Below are 19,613 nucleotides of genomic sequence, written 5' to 3'. Positions count from 1 at the left end.
ACTCTCCTCCTCTTTGTTCAGATTGCCCAGGCCCATTTCATATTATCTTGAAATTTAACATGTTGCCCTGGATATCAGGGAACTTACTAACTTGGAGGATGTTATAGAAGAACTAGGATTGGGTCCTAATGGGGGTTTGATTTACTGCATGGAGGAACTTGAAGAAGCTTCAATGCCTTGATTGATCTGGCCTTTTGTAAACCACTTTTACCATGAGATAATGAGAACTACTACATATGTATGTTACCATGAGATGCCAATTTAGTTTCTAACACATAATTTTATTTTTGTGCAAACATCCATCTTTTCAAAATGGAGCTACACTCGTTTATAAGTTTATGATTATTATGAGGATTAGGAAAGAAATTTAGGCGAACAATAGTGAGATTGGAAAGTGAATTAAAGTTCGTACAACCAATGGAATTGGTTTGGTTGGACCTTTGGAATGGAACAAAAACATAAGATGTTGTTTGGACATTTTTACTACAAAAAATTTATCAAATTATATGGACACTTTCTATACAGATGTTGCTGTACTTGGATAAGAAAGAAGTTATACATCTGAAGAGGATCATTCTTGCACCTAGGCTGTGGAATTTCTGTAACCAAAATGGATATGATAAGCTGTGACAGTAATGTAGAGTTATAAAATATAGTCAAAACATCGGCTTTATATTTTATGTACATCGATGATTTAATCTAATTGCGCTCCTGCTTAGTCATGCATCACGGCATCAGTAGTGAAGCTTTTTTCATGGACAACATCCAAGGTGAGGGTCCAAAGAGTTCGATTACCATAATCAAGTTGGGATCATTTAGCCATTTAGGTGATCACATCGAGGGCACCGGGCACGGTTAGTTTGCCAGAATTTAAGAGTTTACCTTAAATTTGTCATCAGCAAATGAAAAGATCATTAGGCTGCCATTAAATTGCTACTAATGACACCTACATAATCCAGTTAATCACAAACATCTTTGGACATAACTTTTAACACATACATATTTCACGAAAGCAACTAGGTAGTTATAATGCAGTAAATCTTATATAGTATTCACAAAGACAACTCCAAATGCTTTTCACCCCAAATTCAGGCTTGGAAATGAAAAGGATGGAGATAGCTTCTTTAATGCCACAATTTAACCCATCGCATATTTCTGAGTCCAACTGCGGGAGGTGGCCTCGTATTTTGGTCGATCTGTCTTGTACATATGCGCAATCTCTGGAACGAGGGGATCATCTGGGTTTGGATCAGTCAAAAGTGAACAGATAGACAAAAGGACCTGGCAAATTTTCAAGTTAAAATTAGTCTCACAAATAACCAGATTAATATTATACATTCATTAATTAGGTTCCTAAATTAATGTTTAGGAAACATGTCTCAATGCTTGATGATAGCAAATAATTCGGGGTAACAAGGAAACGAAAGATGGTTCAGCATCAATTGGAGCAAGAATGGAAAACTTAATACTCTTCATTCTAGGTCAGCCATAATATTATAGAAAGGAATTAAAATAAACCCAGGTTTCTGATCAGTATCCTTAAAAATTAATCCCAAGTTCGAGTTACCTCTTCAAATTCACATCCGATTATCCAATTTATCAGTATATACTTTTTACTTTTGCTTTATTTTAGACTCAATAATCAACAAATACCTCCCAATACCAATAATTATTTAAGTTCAACACAAATAGCACCTAAAGCAGAGATCAATCAGACCTTGGAAATTGTAAGTGCTGGGCTCCATTGTTCTTTCAGGATATCGAGACATATACTCCCATTACTGTTGATGTTGGGATGGAAAACCTTTGTCTTGAATGCAACCTGCATTATTGAAACAAATCATATACATATACTGAAGGAAAATCAAAATTGAATAATAATATCAGTTTGATATCAAAGTTATATCAAAGTTTTATATAACAGTGAACATCATAGCAGCAGCAAGATAAATACTTGAAAGACAAGAAGTCTACACTGATGTTTAAGCAACAGGTGCTTCATGCTTTAGACAGTCCTTCAGACCAATAAAGGTTAATTTGAACACCATTTCTATTAATAATACATGTAAACAAACCAAGTACATAACAACGTCACTGGTCTAGGTAATAGTTCCAACTCCCAATACTACCTTCTAAACCTTGATTTACTAGCATAGCTTATCATTCACTGACTTGGGCATAAAATTCATGTGAGTCCAAAATACCAAGAGAAATCATTCTCATCTAATATTATTGATCATCATTTCTTTCAATATTTCAAGAAAACCTCCAAACCATTCAGCACAATAACATCGTTACAAAATAAACACTGCAGACAAAAACACATGTACAAGCGTAGAGCAGAGCCAGAGAAATCAATTTGACTCTAGGTTTTTTTTTACTCCTCACTTTTAACATGCTGAACATAACAAATTGTCAAATTCCACTGCAACAAAATTTATATGATACAGCTGAGAACAATACAAGTCTCAGTTCTGACCATCTTTCAGTAACAAAATGGGATTAAATCCTTAACCACGGAGAAAGTGGGAAGACAGCACATGTATGCGGTATAATTCACGTTCTCGCAGGCAACACATATACTGATCCACTGAGGAGGACTAAGGAGAAGAAACAGAAATTGCTATAGGAAACTGATTCACCTAGTGCACAAGAGATATCATTATGAAACCAGAGTAACATTCAATACAAACCCCAACGAGGCTGGCATTTGGCAGCACCTAAACCTGTCAAGGATGCATTTATTTAGCTTCTAATGCTAAGACTATACAGCACAGAGCTTTCCAAACAACCTACAAACCACGTTCTCCAATCCTGTCATAAATTATGTAAAAATCATACCTTTTAACACCAAAAAAAGAAAAAAAAAAAATGAAAGCCTCGTCCTGTCTATCTTCTCAATAGGTCATATATGTAGATCCACCATCAGATTCACTGCCTTCAGGTGATAAGATTAACATCTTTTTCACCTTTTTTTTTTTTATCAACAATATCAATGCCTCTAAGCAGACTCCAGCCAAGGGCAGGGGATAAATGGAAGTAAATTTATAACACCAAAGTTCATGGGAAGCAAAGAGAAAGTGAGAGTAAGAGAGGCCATAACAGGATATCATTGAAGTTCTGCATATTATATTTTAGCAAGAAAAATGGAGCTAAGCTCCACTGCATACTTACATTACAGAAAGTGAGCATGCAACCCCAGAAAATCAAGTGAAGCAGAGCAAACACTATGAAGAGGGTTATAAATTGGAGCCCAAATTTACCTTAGGTGGCTTGAATGGATAAGCTGGAGGAAAATGAATAGAAACAAGGAATACACCTCCGGCATATGGGCTCTCCGCGGGCCCCATTATTGTTGCTTGCCAATGGAACATGTCTTCACCAACTGGCCCTATAACATTAAAGAAAAAAAAAAGTGACTCAATGAAAGAGGAAAAAAACTGACAAGTATTCATAAACATGTGGTATTGCATTTGAGGCACCTCATGAGATCAAAGTAGATTAGTGATAAGTGCATAACAAATACAAAATCAAAGGTCCACAGCCACCAAACGAATATTTAAGCATAGAATAGTTGCATACTTTCTGAACAAAAAGGGTAATTATCAACAAGGACATTTCCTATATTGGATACAGAAACCCATGACACTGGAGATCTTTCCTAATACTGGAACAAGAAGTAAAATTGACTTTATTTATTTTAAATAAAATATTAAAAAAAAAAAAAAAAAAAAAAAAAAAAAAAAAAAAAAAAACCATGCAGTTCCTCACTCCATCTTCAAGCAACATAGTAATAAGAAATGATTTTGATTCACACAACACAAGCTACAGTTAGTTCCATTAGACTGATAACAATCCACAAGAACATCTAAAGCAACAGAAGAGGATGTGAAGAAATGAAATCCGATCCTATATACTCCGTATATGTTAAACCCCGAATTATTTTATAGTAAGAAGTCAAAGTACCCTAAACTAACACCTCACTAAAACTGAAGCTCAAGATACATAAATTCAAATCTCCATAGGAAAATTTAAGTTGATGCTGTCTATTAAGGTAGAATAATTGAAAGAAACCATAACAAACTCTTTGATTGGACATAACCACAGAATCAAGGAGTTCTAAGATCTCTCTTCAAACACATCACAAATCAGTTCTCTCCAACCCTCCCATTGACACCAGCAAGACAATAGAACTAGACAGAAGTTTAGCGATCCTCTCCATAAGATTCCATGTCTATTGAAGCACAATAGCCATAACCAAACTAAGGGCCTGTTCTGATCTGCTTTGAGCTGTTTATGAGAGAAGGAAATTAGGAACTGAACTCAGCTGAACTGAAATTAAGCCGAAGAGAACAGGCCCTAAACCTCCATCTTTCAATAGTTCAACTCTTTTGACTTCTACCCTCAATGATAAAAATCTAAAAGTTTTATATGTTCCCAATACTTCATCCTCTCTAAAGGTGATACATAGAAAAATAAATTCTTTGGTACTAGACAACAACCCAAAGAAACCAAATAATGGCAGGCAATCGGGAGCCAAAAAATCAAACTTCACCATCCACAGAAGCTACCAATCCTACCATCATAGATCCCAGTCTCAAGATAATTATGTACACAGGCTACAGGCTCCCACACAAAAATAAGGTATCTGCAACAACCAAAAAACGGTACCCCAATTCTAGCAAAGAGGGCGACAAGGGAAAAACAAGCAAACAACAACAAATCAAATCATTGGCACCTTCCCATCAAACAACATAGCTCGCAAGAATAATAGATACAGCTAAAAAAATTTCAGAAGGAATCGTTCTCTTCTTTTTATTTTACAAAACAATCTGGAACTCCAATTATACTGTCAGAAAACTCACTAACACCACCATCAACACGTCAAAACCAATAACAAAAATTAAAAGATAAAATAATAATTTTTATTTTTTTTAAAAAAAAGCCCAGATTTTTACAATCAATCCAATTCAAATAGTATAGTATTAAATTTTTCTGAGATCATCAAAATTATCTTCACCTGCACTGCATGAAGTAGGTGGATCCTTCTGCAGATCCTTAAGTTCCTTCAAGATTCTCTTTGACGCCATTAAAACAGACTTCTATAAACAAAACACAATATATATCTCCACAAAATATTCAACCTGTAAAACGAATCAAAGATAAAAATCAATTATTTACTTGTTCAATTGCAAGAATAAGAACCCTAATTAATAAATACCCAAGCTAAAGCTACCCCCGATCAAGGATTCAATTGAAAATCCCTGATCCAATTATGCTGGCAAAGAATTTCAATTGCAAAAAACCCAATTACAATTACCCCCGACAAATCAATTTCTATCTCATCAGGGCTTCAATTGAAAATCAATTGAATTGAATTGAAAACCCCAAAATCAGATTTTTATGACAAAATCAATAACTTGAACAAAAGGAGAAAGAAGATTGAAATTAAACCTTGAAAAGATGATGAAAGTGAAGTTGAGATCTGAAGATTTTGTGGGTGATAGGCAGAAACAAAAGGGGTTGACTAAAATTAAAGAGTGAAGATTGCAACCCCAGATGAATTTGGTTATGGAGGATCCGAGTTGAGTTGTAATGCAAATTCGATTTCTCGAGAATTGGTGGGTGAATTTAGGCCCAATTTATATGACCAACAACTTTTACAAGTATTTTTTTTTTTTGACACAAACCGGAAGCGCAAATATTATTAAGGCGTCAAGTTTGCAATATCGTTACAAATGACCTCTTGTAATTCACAAGGGTACTCTTCGAGCCACACCCGATACTCACTATAATTGCAACTTAACTTAGCTAAACAATGCGCAACTTCATTACCCGCTCTTCTCACAAAGGAAAAAGAAGCTCTTCGACAATCATTCGATAGCTTCAGAATATCCTTGACCACCTTGCCATACTCATTTGGAGGAGTGGAACCCTTTTTCATATGATGAAAGAGCTTGAGGTTGTCAGTTTCTAGCACAAAATCACGAAAGCCTGCTTCAATAGCCAACACCAAACATTGTCTCATCGCCAAAGCTTCGCCCACATCAACCTCAAATTCCCCCTGGAGGCACGTACAGCAGGCCATCACAACGTCACCAGCAGAGTCACGCAAAACGCCCCCATACCCAAGCTTCTTAGCCTTCTCACACTCATCAGCGTATTCTCCAACAAGGCTAGCAGCCTTATGAATCACATCAACCACAGGTTTCTGCTTTCCTTCAAAGACCCACCCATTACGCCTCAACCACACCCCCCAAGCTATACACCAGAACATATTCCACCACCTAGCCTCTGTAATTTTAATTCTCACTGCAGCACACCACTCATTGAATCGACCTTCCCCACCTACCTTAGTATCCAACCTCAGAGCAGAAAATTTCCAAATCGGTTCAACACTCGGACACAAGAGCAGCATATGTTCGAGTGTTTCTTCTCCTTCCCCGCACATAGGACACAGCTTGTCCACATCTAAACCCCTTGCCACAAGACCACATTTCGTAGGCAAGCTATTTTTGACACTACGCCACGCGAAAAATTTAACCTTTGGAGGAATATTAGCAAGCCATATGTTTTTCCACGTAAACTCATTCCTACTTATTGAAGTAGAGGCCCTGCCCAGCTCAAACTCCTCAATCAACAGATTATAAGCACTTTTAACACTATAATTTCCGTCTTTCGAGTAGTGCCATATCCACTCATCTCTTTCAGCAAAAATTGGAATCGGGATACTACTAATGTTCAAAACTTCCCTCTGATTAAACAGCTCATTGAGCACACCCATATTCCACTTATTGTCAATCCACAGCTCGTTGACATAATTTGGAATTCTAACATCATCACCCCTCAGCGACATAGTACGAAAATCTGGGAGTTTCGGGATCCATGGATCATTCCAAATCCGAATGCTACTCCCCGAGCCAACACACTTCCTAGCCCCCTTTGCAATCACATCCCTAACACTCATTATTGATCTCCAAGTGAAGCTTGAGTTAGAGGTTACCTTTGCTTCCAGAAAAGACGAATGAGGGAAATACTTTCCCTTTAGCACACGAGACATAAGGGAAGTCTCATTAGTCAGAATTCGCCAAGCTTGTTTTGCTAGCATTGAATTGTTGAACATCTGCATATTCCGGAAGCCCATACCCCCATTATTTTTTGCACGATACATCTTGTTCCACGCTACCCAGCAAATCTTCCTTTCTTCCCCTTTTTGACCCCAGAAAAAATTCCTACACATTCTTTCCACCTCTTTAAGGATGCTAATCGGAATTGAAAAGCATTGCATTGCATAAGTAGGAATAGCTTGAGCGACAGCCTTGATGAGAATTTCCCGACCTGCTTGTGATAAAAAATTTTCTTTCCAACCTTTAAGTTTCTTCCAGACCCGATCCTGAATACTTTGGAAAACAATTTTTTAGACCCCCCAATATAAGTAGGAAGGCCTAAATATTTTTCATGTCCATCAACAGCCTTAAAAGCTAACTTCATCTGAAGCATATTTTTCTTCTCTAGATCAATGTTTCGGCTAAAAGACACCTCCGATTTTTCCATATTCAGTTTCTGACCCGACGCCACTTCATAGGTTGAAAGAATTTCCAGCACTTTATCAGTTTCATCTTCATTTTCCCGGACAAAAAGCAGGCTATCATCTGCAAAAAACAAGTGAGAAATAGGCTCAACATGTCTCCCCACCTTAACACCATGGATCAACTTCCTTCTTTCCGCGTCTCTCAGAAGAGCCGATAAGCCCTCCGCACACATAATGAATAGAAAAGGAGATAGGGGATCTCCTTGACGGAGTCCTCTACTCGGCTTAAAAACTCGAGACGGTTGCCCATTCACAAGCACATCAATAGAGACCGATGACACACAATTCATAATATTTCTCACAAAAGGCTCCGGAAACTCGAATTTTGTCATCATTTTTTTCCAGAAAGTCCCATTCTACTCTGTCATATGCCTTACTCATGTCAAGCTTCAACCCCAAAAAACCTTTCTTCCCCGTCTTCTTTTTTCGCAGATAGTGAAAGCATTCATAAGCCACTAAAATGTTGTCTGTAATTAATCTACCCGGCACAAAACCACTCTGGGATTCACTGATAATGGTAGGTAGTACTTTTTTAAGCCTATTTGCTAGGACTTTTGAAACTATCTTATACAAGACATTACACAAGCTAATAGGCCTATAATCAACAGGAGACTCACACTCTTTTTTTTCGGAATTAAAACAACATGAGTTTGATTAATAGAACCTACACTACCTACATTATTCAAAATATTCAAGGAGTTATTGATTACATCATCACCAACAATATTCCAGAATTTTTGGTAGAAAATTGCAGACATACCATCAGGGCCCGGAGCTTTAGTAGGATGCATTTGGAAGAGCGCATCACGCACCTCCTCCCCATTGAAAGGAGCCACCAGATCAGTATGTTGTTCCTCCGTTATTTTTGTGTCGACCTTATCAATGACTGCCTCCACTTCCCCTTGACCACCAGATGAGAAAAGATCTTCAAAATGGCTCGCCAGGACCTCCGAAATCTGCTCCTCCTCACAAAAAAGATTACCAGCAGCATCTTTTATCTCACGAATTTGGTTTCTGGCCTTTCTCTGACTTGCTTTCTGATGGAAAAAAGAAGTATTCTTGTCCCCGTTTCTGAGCCAGTCCTGCCTACTTCGCTGCCTCCAATATAAGTCTTCTCTACATTCAAGCTCATCCATCCTATCATCCAAGGTTCTCATTTGGGCTATAATATCATCAGATTGATCCTCCTTCATAAGACATTCCATCCGGGCTCTACATTCTTTCAACTCCTTCACAAAATCTCCAAATTTGTTACGGCTCCAAGTGCTCAAGTTAGAGGAAGTATGAGCAATCTTTGAACAAATATCACCACCATAATGCCACACATTTGCCACAACATCTACACACATTTCATCTCTCAACCACATCTCCTCAAACTTGTATTGTTTTTTGTATTTCTTCTTTTTCGGTTTCCCCACACCTTCACTAATACAAAGAAGCAAAGGCAAATGGTCTGATTTACGCTTTGACAAATGTGAAGCAAAGGAGCCAGGGAAAAGGTCACGCCACTCCTTATTAGCAAAAAAACGATCAAGTCTTTCTTGGACATTCCCCTCTCCACCTCTATTGTTTGTCCAAGTATAATACCGTAGACAAAATAAAAGACTTTATCATTTTTTCAAAATCACACGTGAAACTTTTTTTTTTTTTTTGGATACCGTAGACAAAATAAAAGACTTTATCATTTAACTTTTACATTATTCATATATTTTCATTATATATCAAATTTTTATACAACTTACTTATTTAAAAATATAAATATTTGTTTCAAAAAATATACAATCTCCATTAAATATTATGTGCAATAAAATAGTATTATTTGTGAGACATAAAAAATATTTTGTTGTATATAATAATTAACGGAGGTAGAATATTCCGTTCGATTTGGTTTTTTTACTTTTACTAATACATTATTTGCATATCATGTTTATTTGCATACTTTTGCTTAATTTTTTACAATTATAAAGTAAATAAATAAATAAATGTTATTGTACATGTGTAATATATCATTATATTAGTCACAATGTTTATTTTCATAACTTAATTTTCTTATAATGGTTAAAGTTGTACATTGACGTATGTATCAAAAGAAAAGAGTAGAAAGAAAAATAAAAATGAAAGATAGAGCAAAAGTGTGAAGAATCTGAAAGCATGACCCTACACAAAAGTAAAAGAATTTAAGTAACGGTGGTTATGCAATATAATAAGGCCGATATCAAGCTTGCTTAGTATATATTTGGTTGGAGATTCACCTAATACTTAAGGGGTGAGGATCTCTTACCATTCTCCTTCCCCTCAATTCCAAGTTCCAAGTTCCAAGTGCATGGCTTGGCCTACAATTATTAGACGAAAACAGAAAAACATAGAATTGAAATCTATTTGGGGTTATTCTCTATTACCTCAAAAAAAAAAAATCTTAAACTACGGAAGGGTTTTTTTTTTTTTTTTTTTTTTTTTTTTTTTTTTTTTTTAACAAAATACTATGTAAGTTATTAGACACTAATTTGAATATCTCATCTTTAGAAATTTAGATGTAAATTTTTGGACAATTCGAAAAAGCTATTGGACAAATACATTATTTTGTGAGTGGACTCACATTGAAACGAACTCTCCTAATACTATGTGTTTACATAATTTTTGTTATGTTTCAAATCATAAAAAGTTCTAATATTTGTGAAAATAAAGAAAAATATATAAATGTGATTTAATAAGACCATTTTGGATTCAATAGAGCATGAAAAAAAAAAACTCTAAAGCTATCACTCTATCTTGTAACAGTTTGTAATGTTCAAAGAATGAAAAAAATGTGATGGAACATCATTTATTGAGAAGCTTTCTCCCTTTAAAATTACTTTTAACCAATAATTTTTTTTTGGTAAAATATGAAAACAGATATTAATGGTCAAATGATCATATTAAATACTCTCTCCATCCCATAAAACTTAGTACATTAGGGTGGACACTTATTTTAAGAAAAGTAAAAATTGATCCATTTAAAATATTTGTTTATTGTATAAAAGATTCTCTTTTGTATTTTTATTAATGGTCGCATTCCATTTTCAGTAACGTGTCAAATATTGTGGGACGGACAAAAATGGAAACTGTGTCAAGTATTATGGGACGGAGGGAGTAGTACCTTACATAGTCAAAATGGGACTATAAAAAAATGAAGGAAGTATTCGTTATTAAGAACATAGACAAATATTTTGGGACAAGGGGAGTTACTTAGAGTCTGTTCACTTCAGCTTAATTTCAGTTTTGTTCAACTCCAATCAGTTCAGCATAGTTCAGTTCCAATCAATTCAATTTAGCTCCTAATTTCCTTCTCTCATAAAATATTCATTTCGGCTCTATTTAGTTCAATTTCAATCAGTTCAATAAATGTGACCAAGCTCTTAGTTTGATAGTTTCAACTTAAGCCTCTACAGAGTAGTTGATGATCTTTTGTCATAAGCATCTAATCCATCCCTAGTTGTTGCATATACGCCAGAAACTGGTTAGTTTTACATAGCAAAGCATTTGGATTTGCTCACTTTTGTACTTACCCATCAATGCAATTTCTTCACTTTCATTCTATCTCCTTTTTTTAGATATATCAACAAAATTTAAAAGACAAAATTTGGCGACTCCAATCAAGTACGAATAATCAGAAAACAGTTCAAACACAATTCACAGCTCCATGAAAGGAACAACAAATTCTTAAAACATCAGTTTTGTAAAGTTTATGTTGGAATGAGATAGAAGTCTGTCACGGTGGCTACCGCAGCTTTCAGATGGAGCATATAGTTCATACAAGAAGTTGGGAATTGTTGGTGTGCAGGGAAGGAGGATAAAGAGGGTAAGAAAACATATAAAGAACGAAACTTAAAGATTACAAGTCACAACATACAAGTAAAAAGAGGATAAACAAAAGTGAGTGAAAGTTTAACACTGTTTCAAGTCATTACTCTAAACAAAATGTTAACTGTAGGTCCCAATTAATAAATAACTCTTAGAACCATATCGTACAGGTCTCTTAACAATATAAAACCATGAAAATAGATGATCGTTCTTGGCTACACTTGGGATTATCACTTGTAGAAGTCGAAGTCTGTATCAGGCTTCTTCACATTGGATCGATAACCCTTTTCGAAATCCTTTGGCAAAATAACATATCTGTTTTTGCGGACTGCATGCATTCCAGCTTCTTGGCAAATAGCAGTGATCTGCAAGAGTTCATAAGGTAAACATTAGACACAGTCTTTACATGCATTATTAGGTAGGAGACAGGGAGACGCAAATTTTTGTTAGGAGATCAAGTAAAATCATTGAATTAAAACAGACTAGAATGTATTGAATTACATTAAAGCTGTTATTAGTCCACTCATATTGCAATAACAAACAGAGCTTATCTATCTAACTTCCCAAAATGATTGTTTCATCCATGTCAAACCAAATGTCAGCTACTTAAAGTTAGCAATTTCTATTGTATCCTTCCGAAATTGGCATCAATATCCAGCCTTATAATCTCAGAACAATTTTGCTTCAATCGTCCAGTACCTCTCACTATCTTTTCAAAGATACCTGTTCTTTCTACCCTAGCAATCAGATGTCCAGAATTAAGCAAAATCCACACAAACTTACTGACTTTTGCCCATTTCAAAGCTAGAAAGTCATAAAAGAGTTATCATGAAAGTGTCAGGATGAGAAGGAAAGTCTCAATGAGGATAAAGATATCACAAACATAAATGATACTTCCATCTTTCAAAATGCAAGTAAGCTAAAAACAGAATGACGCATCATTTTAACTGTAAATATCTTTTTCTGCCCCATATTTGTGGCAAATTTGTAGATTATAAGGATGATACATATGTTTAAATCAAATTATAAGGAGCCAGTTTTAATCATTATACACCAATTACGTAAGGTAAATAGACCCAAATCTTTAGAGGTAGTTTGGCCTCTGCTTTAAAGATCAGAGATAGTGAAGAATTTCTGTTGTAAATTAACTGGACAAAAGCCATTACCTTCACCAAAAAGAAGATATACAGCAAACACGGAGATCTGAACTATAATTCCAAAGTTTCATAACCAAAATAGATCTAGTAGCCATTTCCCTAGACCAACAAGCAGCCTCAAAACACCAGTCTAACATCCACTAGCTACTAGTCCGCACTACACATCCTACTTATCTTTACAAAGAAAACCAAGTTTGAGCTCAAACCCAATTTCCAAAAGGCCAACAAGTGCTGTGTGAGAGGATACATAGGCTGTAAAATCTACAGGGGCAACTGCCTCCAGAGAAAAAAAGTTGAAAGGCCTTATAGTCCTCTTCTTCTGTAAGCCAGAGGTCTATGGACGAAGGCCAATTGGTGCTAGATAGCAATATCAAGTGACACAAAGCCTTTTTTTTGGCCTAAAACAAGCTAGCTGACCTTAAGCTTCTTCCTGCTACAGCCTCAGCCTCAATCCAGCAACAACACCAGTCTGACAACCACCAGCTACAGTAAGACATTAGACCACACTACACATGCTACTTCCACATGACTAAACCAGTCAACAAATTAACTCTAGTTTTGAATCCTTACAAGGAAAGCCATGTGGCAGGAGAAAAAATAACAAGATAAAGATACAAGTCAGAAAACCCAATTTCCAAAAGGCCAATAACTAGTGTGTGAGAGGAAGTATAGGCTGTAACTTTACAGGGGCAACAGCACCCAGAAAAAAAAGTTAAGTTTTGGGCAAGGGAGGGGAGAGGGGTGGATCAAGAAAACTTGTCCCCTTTATCTGTGAGCCAAGTCTATGATTAAGACTAATTGGTGGCTTGGTGCTAGATAGCAAGATCAAGTGAACCGATGCCCCATTTCAAACTTAAACATCAGGCCTGATTTAATTATTTTGTGAGCAGCTCAATAACCCAAATGTGAGCAACCTTATGCATCATTAAGCACAGCACAATCAATTTACAGGGGCTGATGAGTATTGCAGTTACTGTAAAAAAGATATCAACGATGAAGCCAAGAACGAGTTTCTTGGCTGGCAGAAATTGTTCTTAGATTTCCATCCCAATAAAATCTACAATAGTTGAAGATCCAGAATTTATATTGACATTATTTCTGGAACTTTTACACATGATTGTATAATACTACCTCTGTTTTAGTTGTTCTGCTTAATTTACATTGAAATTTTTTTAAACAAGCATAATTTTATTTCATTTTGTCATACTATATTTACCATCATAGCCCTTCCAGATTTACACCTTTTTCTCTGAATTCTCTCATACTTTATTACACCTACCCGTCTTTTTACACTCTCTCTCTTAATTCATCTTACACCCACCATCTTTTTAAACATTTCTAACACCCACTAATCTATTCAAAGTTTTTTTATATTATGAATCTATATCAAGTGAATCAAACAAAGGTAATAGATAAATTTGAATGATCACAGTTCCATAAAGAACATCAATGGACCAGATTTCTAACCAGTGATGATTACCAAATCCCAGTAGAGTTTCTTTTCGGGAAAATATGGAGATATGGATCTAATAATACGAAACACACTGCATCACCTTCCTCCCTCGCCCAATACCAAATGATGCTGCTCTATAAGTGTGGACCTAAAAGCAATTTTCCAAGACAGAAAATATTGACATCTTTGTCTGACTTTTAGCTATATTGAACAAGCAACCATGAGAACAGCAGCAATTTCTAACTGGAGTCAACACAATAGACAGTAGAACATTTAGGTTCACGCAAGTGTGTGTCTTCCAACAAATCAAGCCAGGAATGAGAACCCACAACAAGACATAAATTCAACAACTGGGGAAATTAAGACTGATACAATAAGGACTAAAATCTTACCTACGACACAATCAAGAGGATAAATTCAGATGTAATCTAATTCTCAACTAATCCATACTGATGAAATATGCAAAGTGGTCATAGAACAGACAAATTAAACACAGGCACAAAATACATCATACTACTAACCTCAGCAGCACTAATCTTGTCTGGGCGTGAGACGTAATCCTCCAAGTCAACTTCATCACTCAAGTTCATCTTGGCAGTACAAACCTGGAAGAAAATGTGGGCAGATAATAAATTTATGCATATAGAGTAATAGACCACTGGAACATGAAAGAAGCAACGCGGCCCTTAATGTCAAAAAAAAAATTTTACAAGAGAGAAAAATTAATAAATAAAGGTTTTAAGCAACCCCATACCTCCCTCACCCCCCCCCCCCCAAAAAAAAAAAAATAAAAAAATAAAAAATAAAATAAAATAAAAAAATAAATAAAAAATAAAAAAAAGAAAAGAGAAGGGAATAAAGGAAATGGTAACTGGAAAGATAGGATCATAGTGCACCTGAAAAACAAGCCTCTTTTGTCGTCTATCAGGCAAAGGAAACTCAATTTTCCTGTCCAGTCTTCCAGGACGTAGCAATGCAGGGTCAAGAGTGTCAGCTCGATTAGTTGCCATGATAACCTTAACGTTCACGGTTTGGTCAAACCCATCCATCTACAGGAACAGCAAAAATTTAACATAAATACAATACAGGGGATGGCAACATAGAATTATACATTCCATCTTTATAGGAGCAGACACATCTGTATAGCTTATATGCTCTTTGAATAATACCTGATTCAAAAGTTCCATGAGGATACGCTGAACCTCCCTATCAGCACCAGTCTGAGCATCAAATCTAGCAGTAGCAATAGCATCTACCTCGTCAATGAAAATAATTGCAGGTGCGTTCTCTTTAGCAAGGCGAAATACATCACGGACCATTCTAGGACCCTACATTAAACAAAACAGAACAATTCAGTAAAAAATTTCAACATGATTCAATTAAAAAAATATTAATTAAAACAATCTGCTTAAATATAAATTATAAAAAAAAATAAATAAATAAATAAATAAATAAAAAATAAAAAATAAATAATGAAACAGATATAGGTCCCAAGGTCTAGCAAGAAAAAAAAATGCAAAGTTGAATGTGAGTGTCCAAAGATATGATTGGATAGGTGATACAAGGATACTTTCCTATGTTATACATGTATCAATATATGTATAGGTGAAAAGCATTAATTTACTCCTCTTTATCCAATAGTGAAGTGTCCAAACCTATACGCATGGCAAACATCTAAGATGGACCATTGACCTGAAATGAAAAGCCTAAGCTTTGTAGTTTATGTTAATAATAATTTATCTTCTTCTAATAGTCAATGTCTCTAAAGGAAAGGCTGCATATATTATGTCTCTTACCCAGTGTAATTAACAGCCTCTTTAGAGACTTTGGGATAATGCTAAGGTCAGTATAAAGTAGAAGATGCTAATTACAACACATGAAAAATAAAATATGATACATGGAAAGAAAATAAAATTACAGGGTATATAAATACCCACCTACAAAATTTTAGAGAGAGAGAAAGAGGGAATAAAAGTTGGGAAAGACATACCTCACCCAAATACTTCTGAACAAACTCAGAACCAACAACTCTAATGAAGGCAGCAGTAGTATGATTGGCAACAGCCTTCGCAAGCATTGTCTTTCCAGTACCAGGAGGGCCATAAAGCAAAACTCCCCTGGGAGGATCAATACCAATTTGCTTGTACAAATCATGATGAGTCAAAGGCAGCTCAACTGCTTCACGAATTTCCTGCTTTTGAATGTCACATCCTCCAATGTCCTGACATAGTTATTGCCAGAAGAGCATAAAGAAACGTAGATTCACAAGAGACTCAAAGATTGATGAACATACTTGTGTAAAATAACAATCTGATATATTGCAACACAACTATTTCAATACCCTTACAACCAAATAATCCCCAAACACATAAAAGAAAAGAAGGATAAGTCAGCAATGAACCATCTAACGAACACCAGGGAAAGTAAATCCACATAACACAAGCAAAAATAGATGCACACTGCAATAAACACAATGCAGCTTCAACATTATAATTGTCCTTGCTACCAAGATAGAAAGAAGTGCAGGCAATCCAATGAGAAAGCTTAAATAAACACTTTGAGTTACCAAACAAGTTGTTTATGAAAATAGTTTATGCATTCTTTAATTTAATTTTCAATTCATTACAAAACTAATATCAAACAATTAGTGAAATCTCACAACCAAAACTAAATGCTACATGCCCTAAATATCTTACTCAAGAGTATGGGACTGAGATATTCACATCTATACAACACCACTGAGTTGAACTACGATAAAAGTAAAAAGTTCCCAACATGGAATGAACACAACAACAGACATTGTAACACACTAATGCTCCCTAGCCAGAGGTTAAACTGCCACAGATAAACCTTACACATAAAAGGAACAGTAGATAGTAACAGGATAGAGCATTAATAAACAATTGTATGATGCTTTCAGTTACAAATCTACCAATAGAACAATATTTTAGTCATGTCCTCATGGCAGATCAATTGATTCAGGATTAACCAGCATCATCCCTTAAAGATAGTACTTTTCAAGATACCAGAAATGCCCAACACACTAAAAGTATGGGAATACTATCAGGTAGTACAATACAGTAGATGAATCTTTATTGGTTCAGATAATCATTTTATCACCTATTACTACCATTTATACTAGTACTAATCATTCACCAAACTTAAAAGTTACAACTAAATTTGCACCTATGCTCCCAAAAGTTCTCCTTTCTCACATTAAACCATCAAAACTAATAACCAATTTCAGTTCTCATACATAATACCATTAAAATACAGAAAAACAAAACCCTTAATTTCAAAGACCCTCGTTTTCTTTACTAAATTCACAATTTATCACCAAAAATAAGTCTCCTCCATACATGCATCAAGAAGCACAAAACCAAACTCCAATTGCTGTAAGAAATTCTTTCAAATTAAAAGGAAAAAGCAAATATTTCAAATCAACCATTACCACACCCCTAATTTAAATGACCAAATTCCCAATTTTACTCCAAGAGCACAATTGAACCAAAACAATTCATCAAATCAATAACCCACAATTCCAAATCTTGAACAAAACACATCAAAATCAAACAAAACCCTAAAATTCAATAACCCAAAACCTAGAATTAAAAACCCTAAGAGAGAGAAAACTCACATTATAACTAACATCAGGCTTCTCAGACTGACTCAAAAGCGAGATACTCGAATCGGCTTCAGGAGGAAGAACATCAACAAGCGCATTCGAATGTCGGTGAAGCGCAACCGAAGCCGAAGGCTTAAGCAACTCACGATTAATCGTACTAAGAATCCTCACATAGTAATTACTCCCAGTAGTAGACCCAACAATCCCATTATTCTGATCAACCATCTCCATAAACTGCCCAATAACAAGAGGCACAGATTGAATCCTTTTGACCTCTTCTTGAGCTCGAAGATGCTCTCTTTTGAGGTTTTTGAGTTCGTCTTTGACGTATTCTTCTTGGATTTCCATGAATTCGATTTGGCGTGCTAGGGATTTCAATCGGCCGTAAAGATCTTCTTCTTCTGGGGCGGAAGAATCTTCCGAGGATGTCCATGAGATTGTTGCTGGTGGTTCAGATGGTGGTGGGGTTGGTTTGGGGTCGAGCACCATGGCTGATGCCGCCATTGTTGAGTTGTTTGAAGGATTAGCAGGAGAGAGAAAATGAAGTGAGGGTTTGGAGTATTGCCGAAGAAATTGTTTTGGTTAGAGCTTAGAGGAGAGACCGAGAGAGATGTAGAGTTTTATATACTCTGTATAAGACGGTAAACTAGGAATACTTGGAGAAGGGTATAACTATAATCAATCGTCTAACTATATACGAGTTAAAGCATAAATACGGCCCCTCAACTATTGTATTTGTAGCATTTTGGTATCTCATCTTTTTAATGAAGCAAATTAGTCCCTTTGCCACCCTTACCTAATTTTTCCGGTGAAAAAATAATGAGTCAGCATAGTTTAGGGACTACAGTGTCCATGTGGCCAAAAAAAATAAAAAAAAAAAATCAAAATTTAAGGACCTTGGTATTAGTTGGCATTATTTAATTAATGAAGTGGTAAAGTTTAGGGACCTTCTATCATTTTACAGCTGTGAAAAAAAAAATGTCATGATAGCATACGAGTATTATAGTTTAGGGGACTTCTAGAAGGTTACCAAAAAAAACCCACACTTCGTCACTTCATCTTCAAGCTCAATTACTCCATTGTTTATGATGTCTGGCTAGGAATTTGGTGAATCTTCGGAGCAAAAGAAAGCGAAGATGGCAAAACTCACATCTGCTCAAGGTACGGTCATCGATCTTGTCTTCTTAAAAATCAATCTCCATTTAGTTATATGATCAAACCCTGCTATGTTATTGCAAAAAAAAAAAAAAAAAAAAAATAAAATAAATAAAATAAAATAAAAAATAAAAATAAAAAATAATTTAGGGCTTTTTGGAATTTGTGCTTATTTTGGTTGGTTTTGGTTCAAATATGCTTGATTATGCTGTTTTGTGGTATTGTATATAATTGTGATTGGTAAAGATTGAATTTTTGTTGGTAGGGGTTTCTATTGAATTTACGGGTAGATTAGGGTTTGGTTATGCTCTGTTTTTTTTTTTTTTTTTTTTTTTTTTAATTTAAGTTGCAATAAATCAGGCCATATCTAGTTGTTGTTGATGAATTAAGAATGAATGAATGAATGATGATGATGATCAAGGTTTTGTTTACTACTGTATATGCTTATTAAATTATGCTTTAAGGTTTGTAATAAGATAAGAATAGATCATGCATGATGTGATCCACCATTATTATTTCAATAATGCTAATTAAATATGTTTACTACTATATATGCTAAAGCACTAAGGCTACCTTTTTTTTGTAATATATTAAAATAATTGAAAAATCAGCTATTTAGTTCAACATTATAAAAATTGAAAAATCAGCTATTTAGTTCAATCCTTGGTTTGTGGATGAGCTATAATCAACTATTAAAAATTTGAGTTGCAATAAATTAAAAACTTATTCATTGACTTTGTTTAAATTATTGCTTGCTTGGGTTGTTAATTTTGGTGTTGTTTACTATTGTCA

General features: G+C 35.2%; 2 protein-coding genes across 2 annotated transcripts; both read right to left on the bottom strand.

Moving 5' to 3' along the window:
- Positions 1-859: 859 nt before the first annotated feature.
- Positions 860-5,669, bottom strand: LOC145570417 (ubiquitin-conjugating enzyme E2 8-like). The gene is made up of 5 exons (XM_081629492.1): positions 5,455-5,669; positions 5,021-5,144; positions 3,264-3,391; positions 1,718-1,822; positions 860-1,281 (listed from the first exon to the last, which is right to left on the bottom strand). Exons 2-5 carry the CDS (start codon positions 5,088-5,090, stop codon positions 1,138-1,140), a joined length of 447 nt encoding a protein of 148 aa, XP_081485618.1. The 5' UTR covers positions 5,091-5,144; positions 5,455-5,669; the 3' UTR covers positions 860-1,137.
- Positions 5,670-11,426: 5,757 nt separating this feature from the next.
- LOC145570416 (26S proteasome regulatory subunit 6B homolog) lies at positions 11,427-18,277 on the bottom strand. The gene is made up of 6 exons (XM_081629491.1): positions 17,679-18,277; positions 16,032-16,262; positions 15,211-15,369; positions 14,938-15,090; positions 14,563-14,646; positions 11,427-11,796 (listed from the first exon to the last, which is right to left on the bottom strand). The coding sequence occupies exons 1-6, from the start codon at positions 18,168-18,170 to the stop codon at positions 11,662-11,664; spliced, it is 1,254 nt and encodes a 417-aa protein (XP_081485617.1). The 5' UTR covers positions 18,171-18,277; the 3' UTR covers positions 11,427-11,661.
- Positions 18,278-19,613: the final 1,336 nt, after the last annotated feature.

This window comes from Chenopodium album, chromosome 12 (assembly GCF_948465745.1).
Source record: "Chenopodium album chromosome 12, dcCheAlbu1.1, whole genome shotgun sequence".
NCBI classification, from domain to species: domain Eukaryota; kingdom Viridiplantae; phylum Streptophyta; class Magnoliopsida; order Caryophyllales; family Amaranthaceae; genus Chenopodium; species Chenopodium album.
Note: the sequence above shows the minus strand (reverse complement) of the source record. Positions and strands in the feature narration are given on the sequence as shown.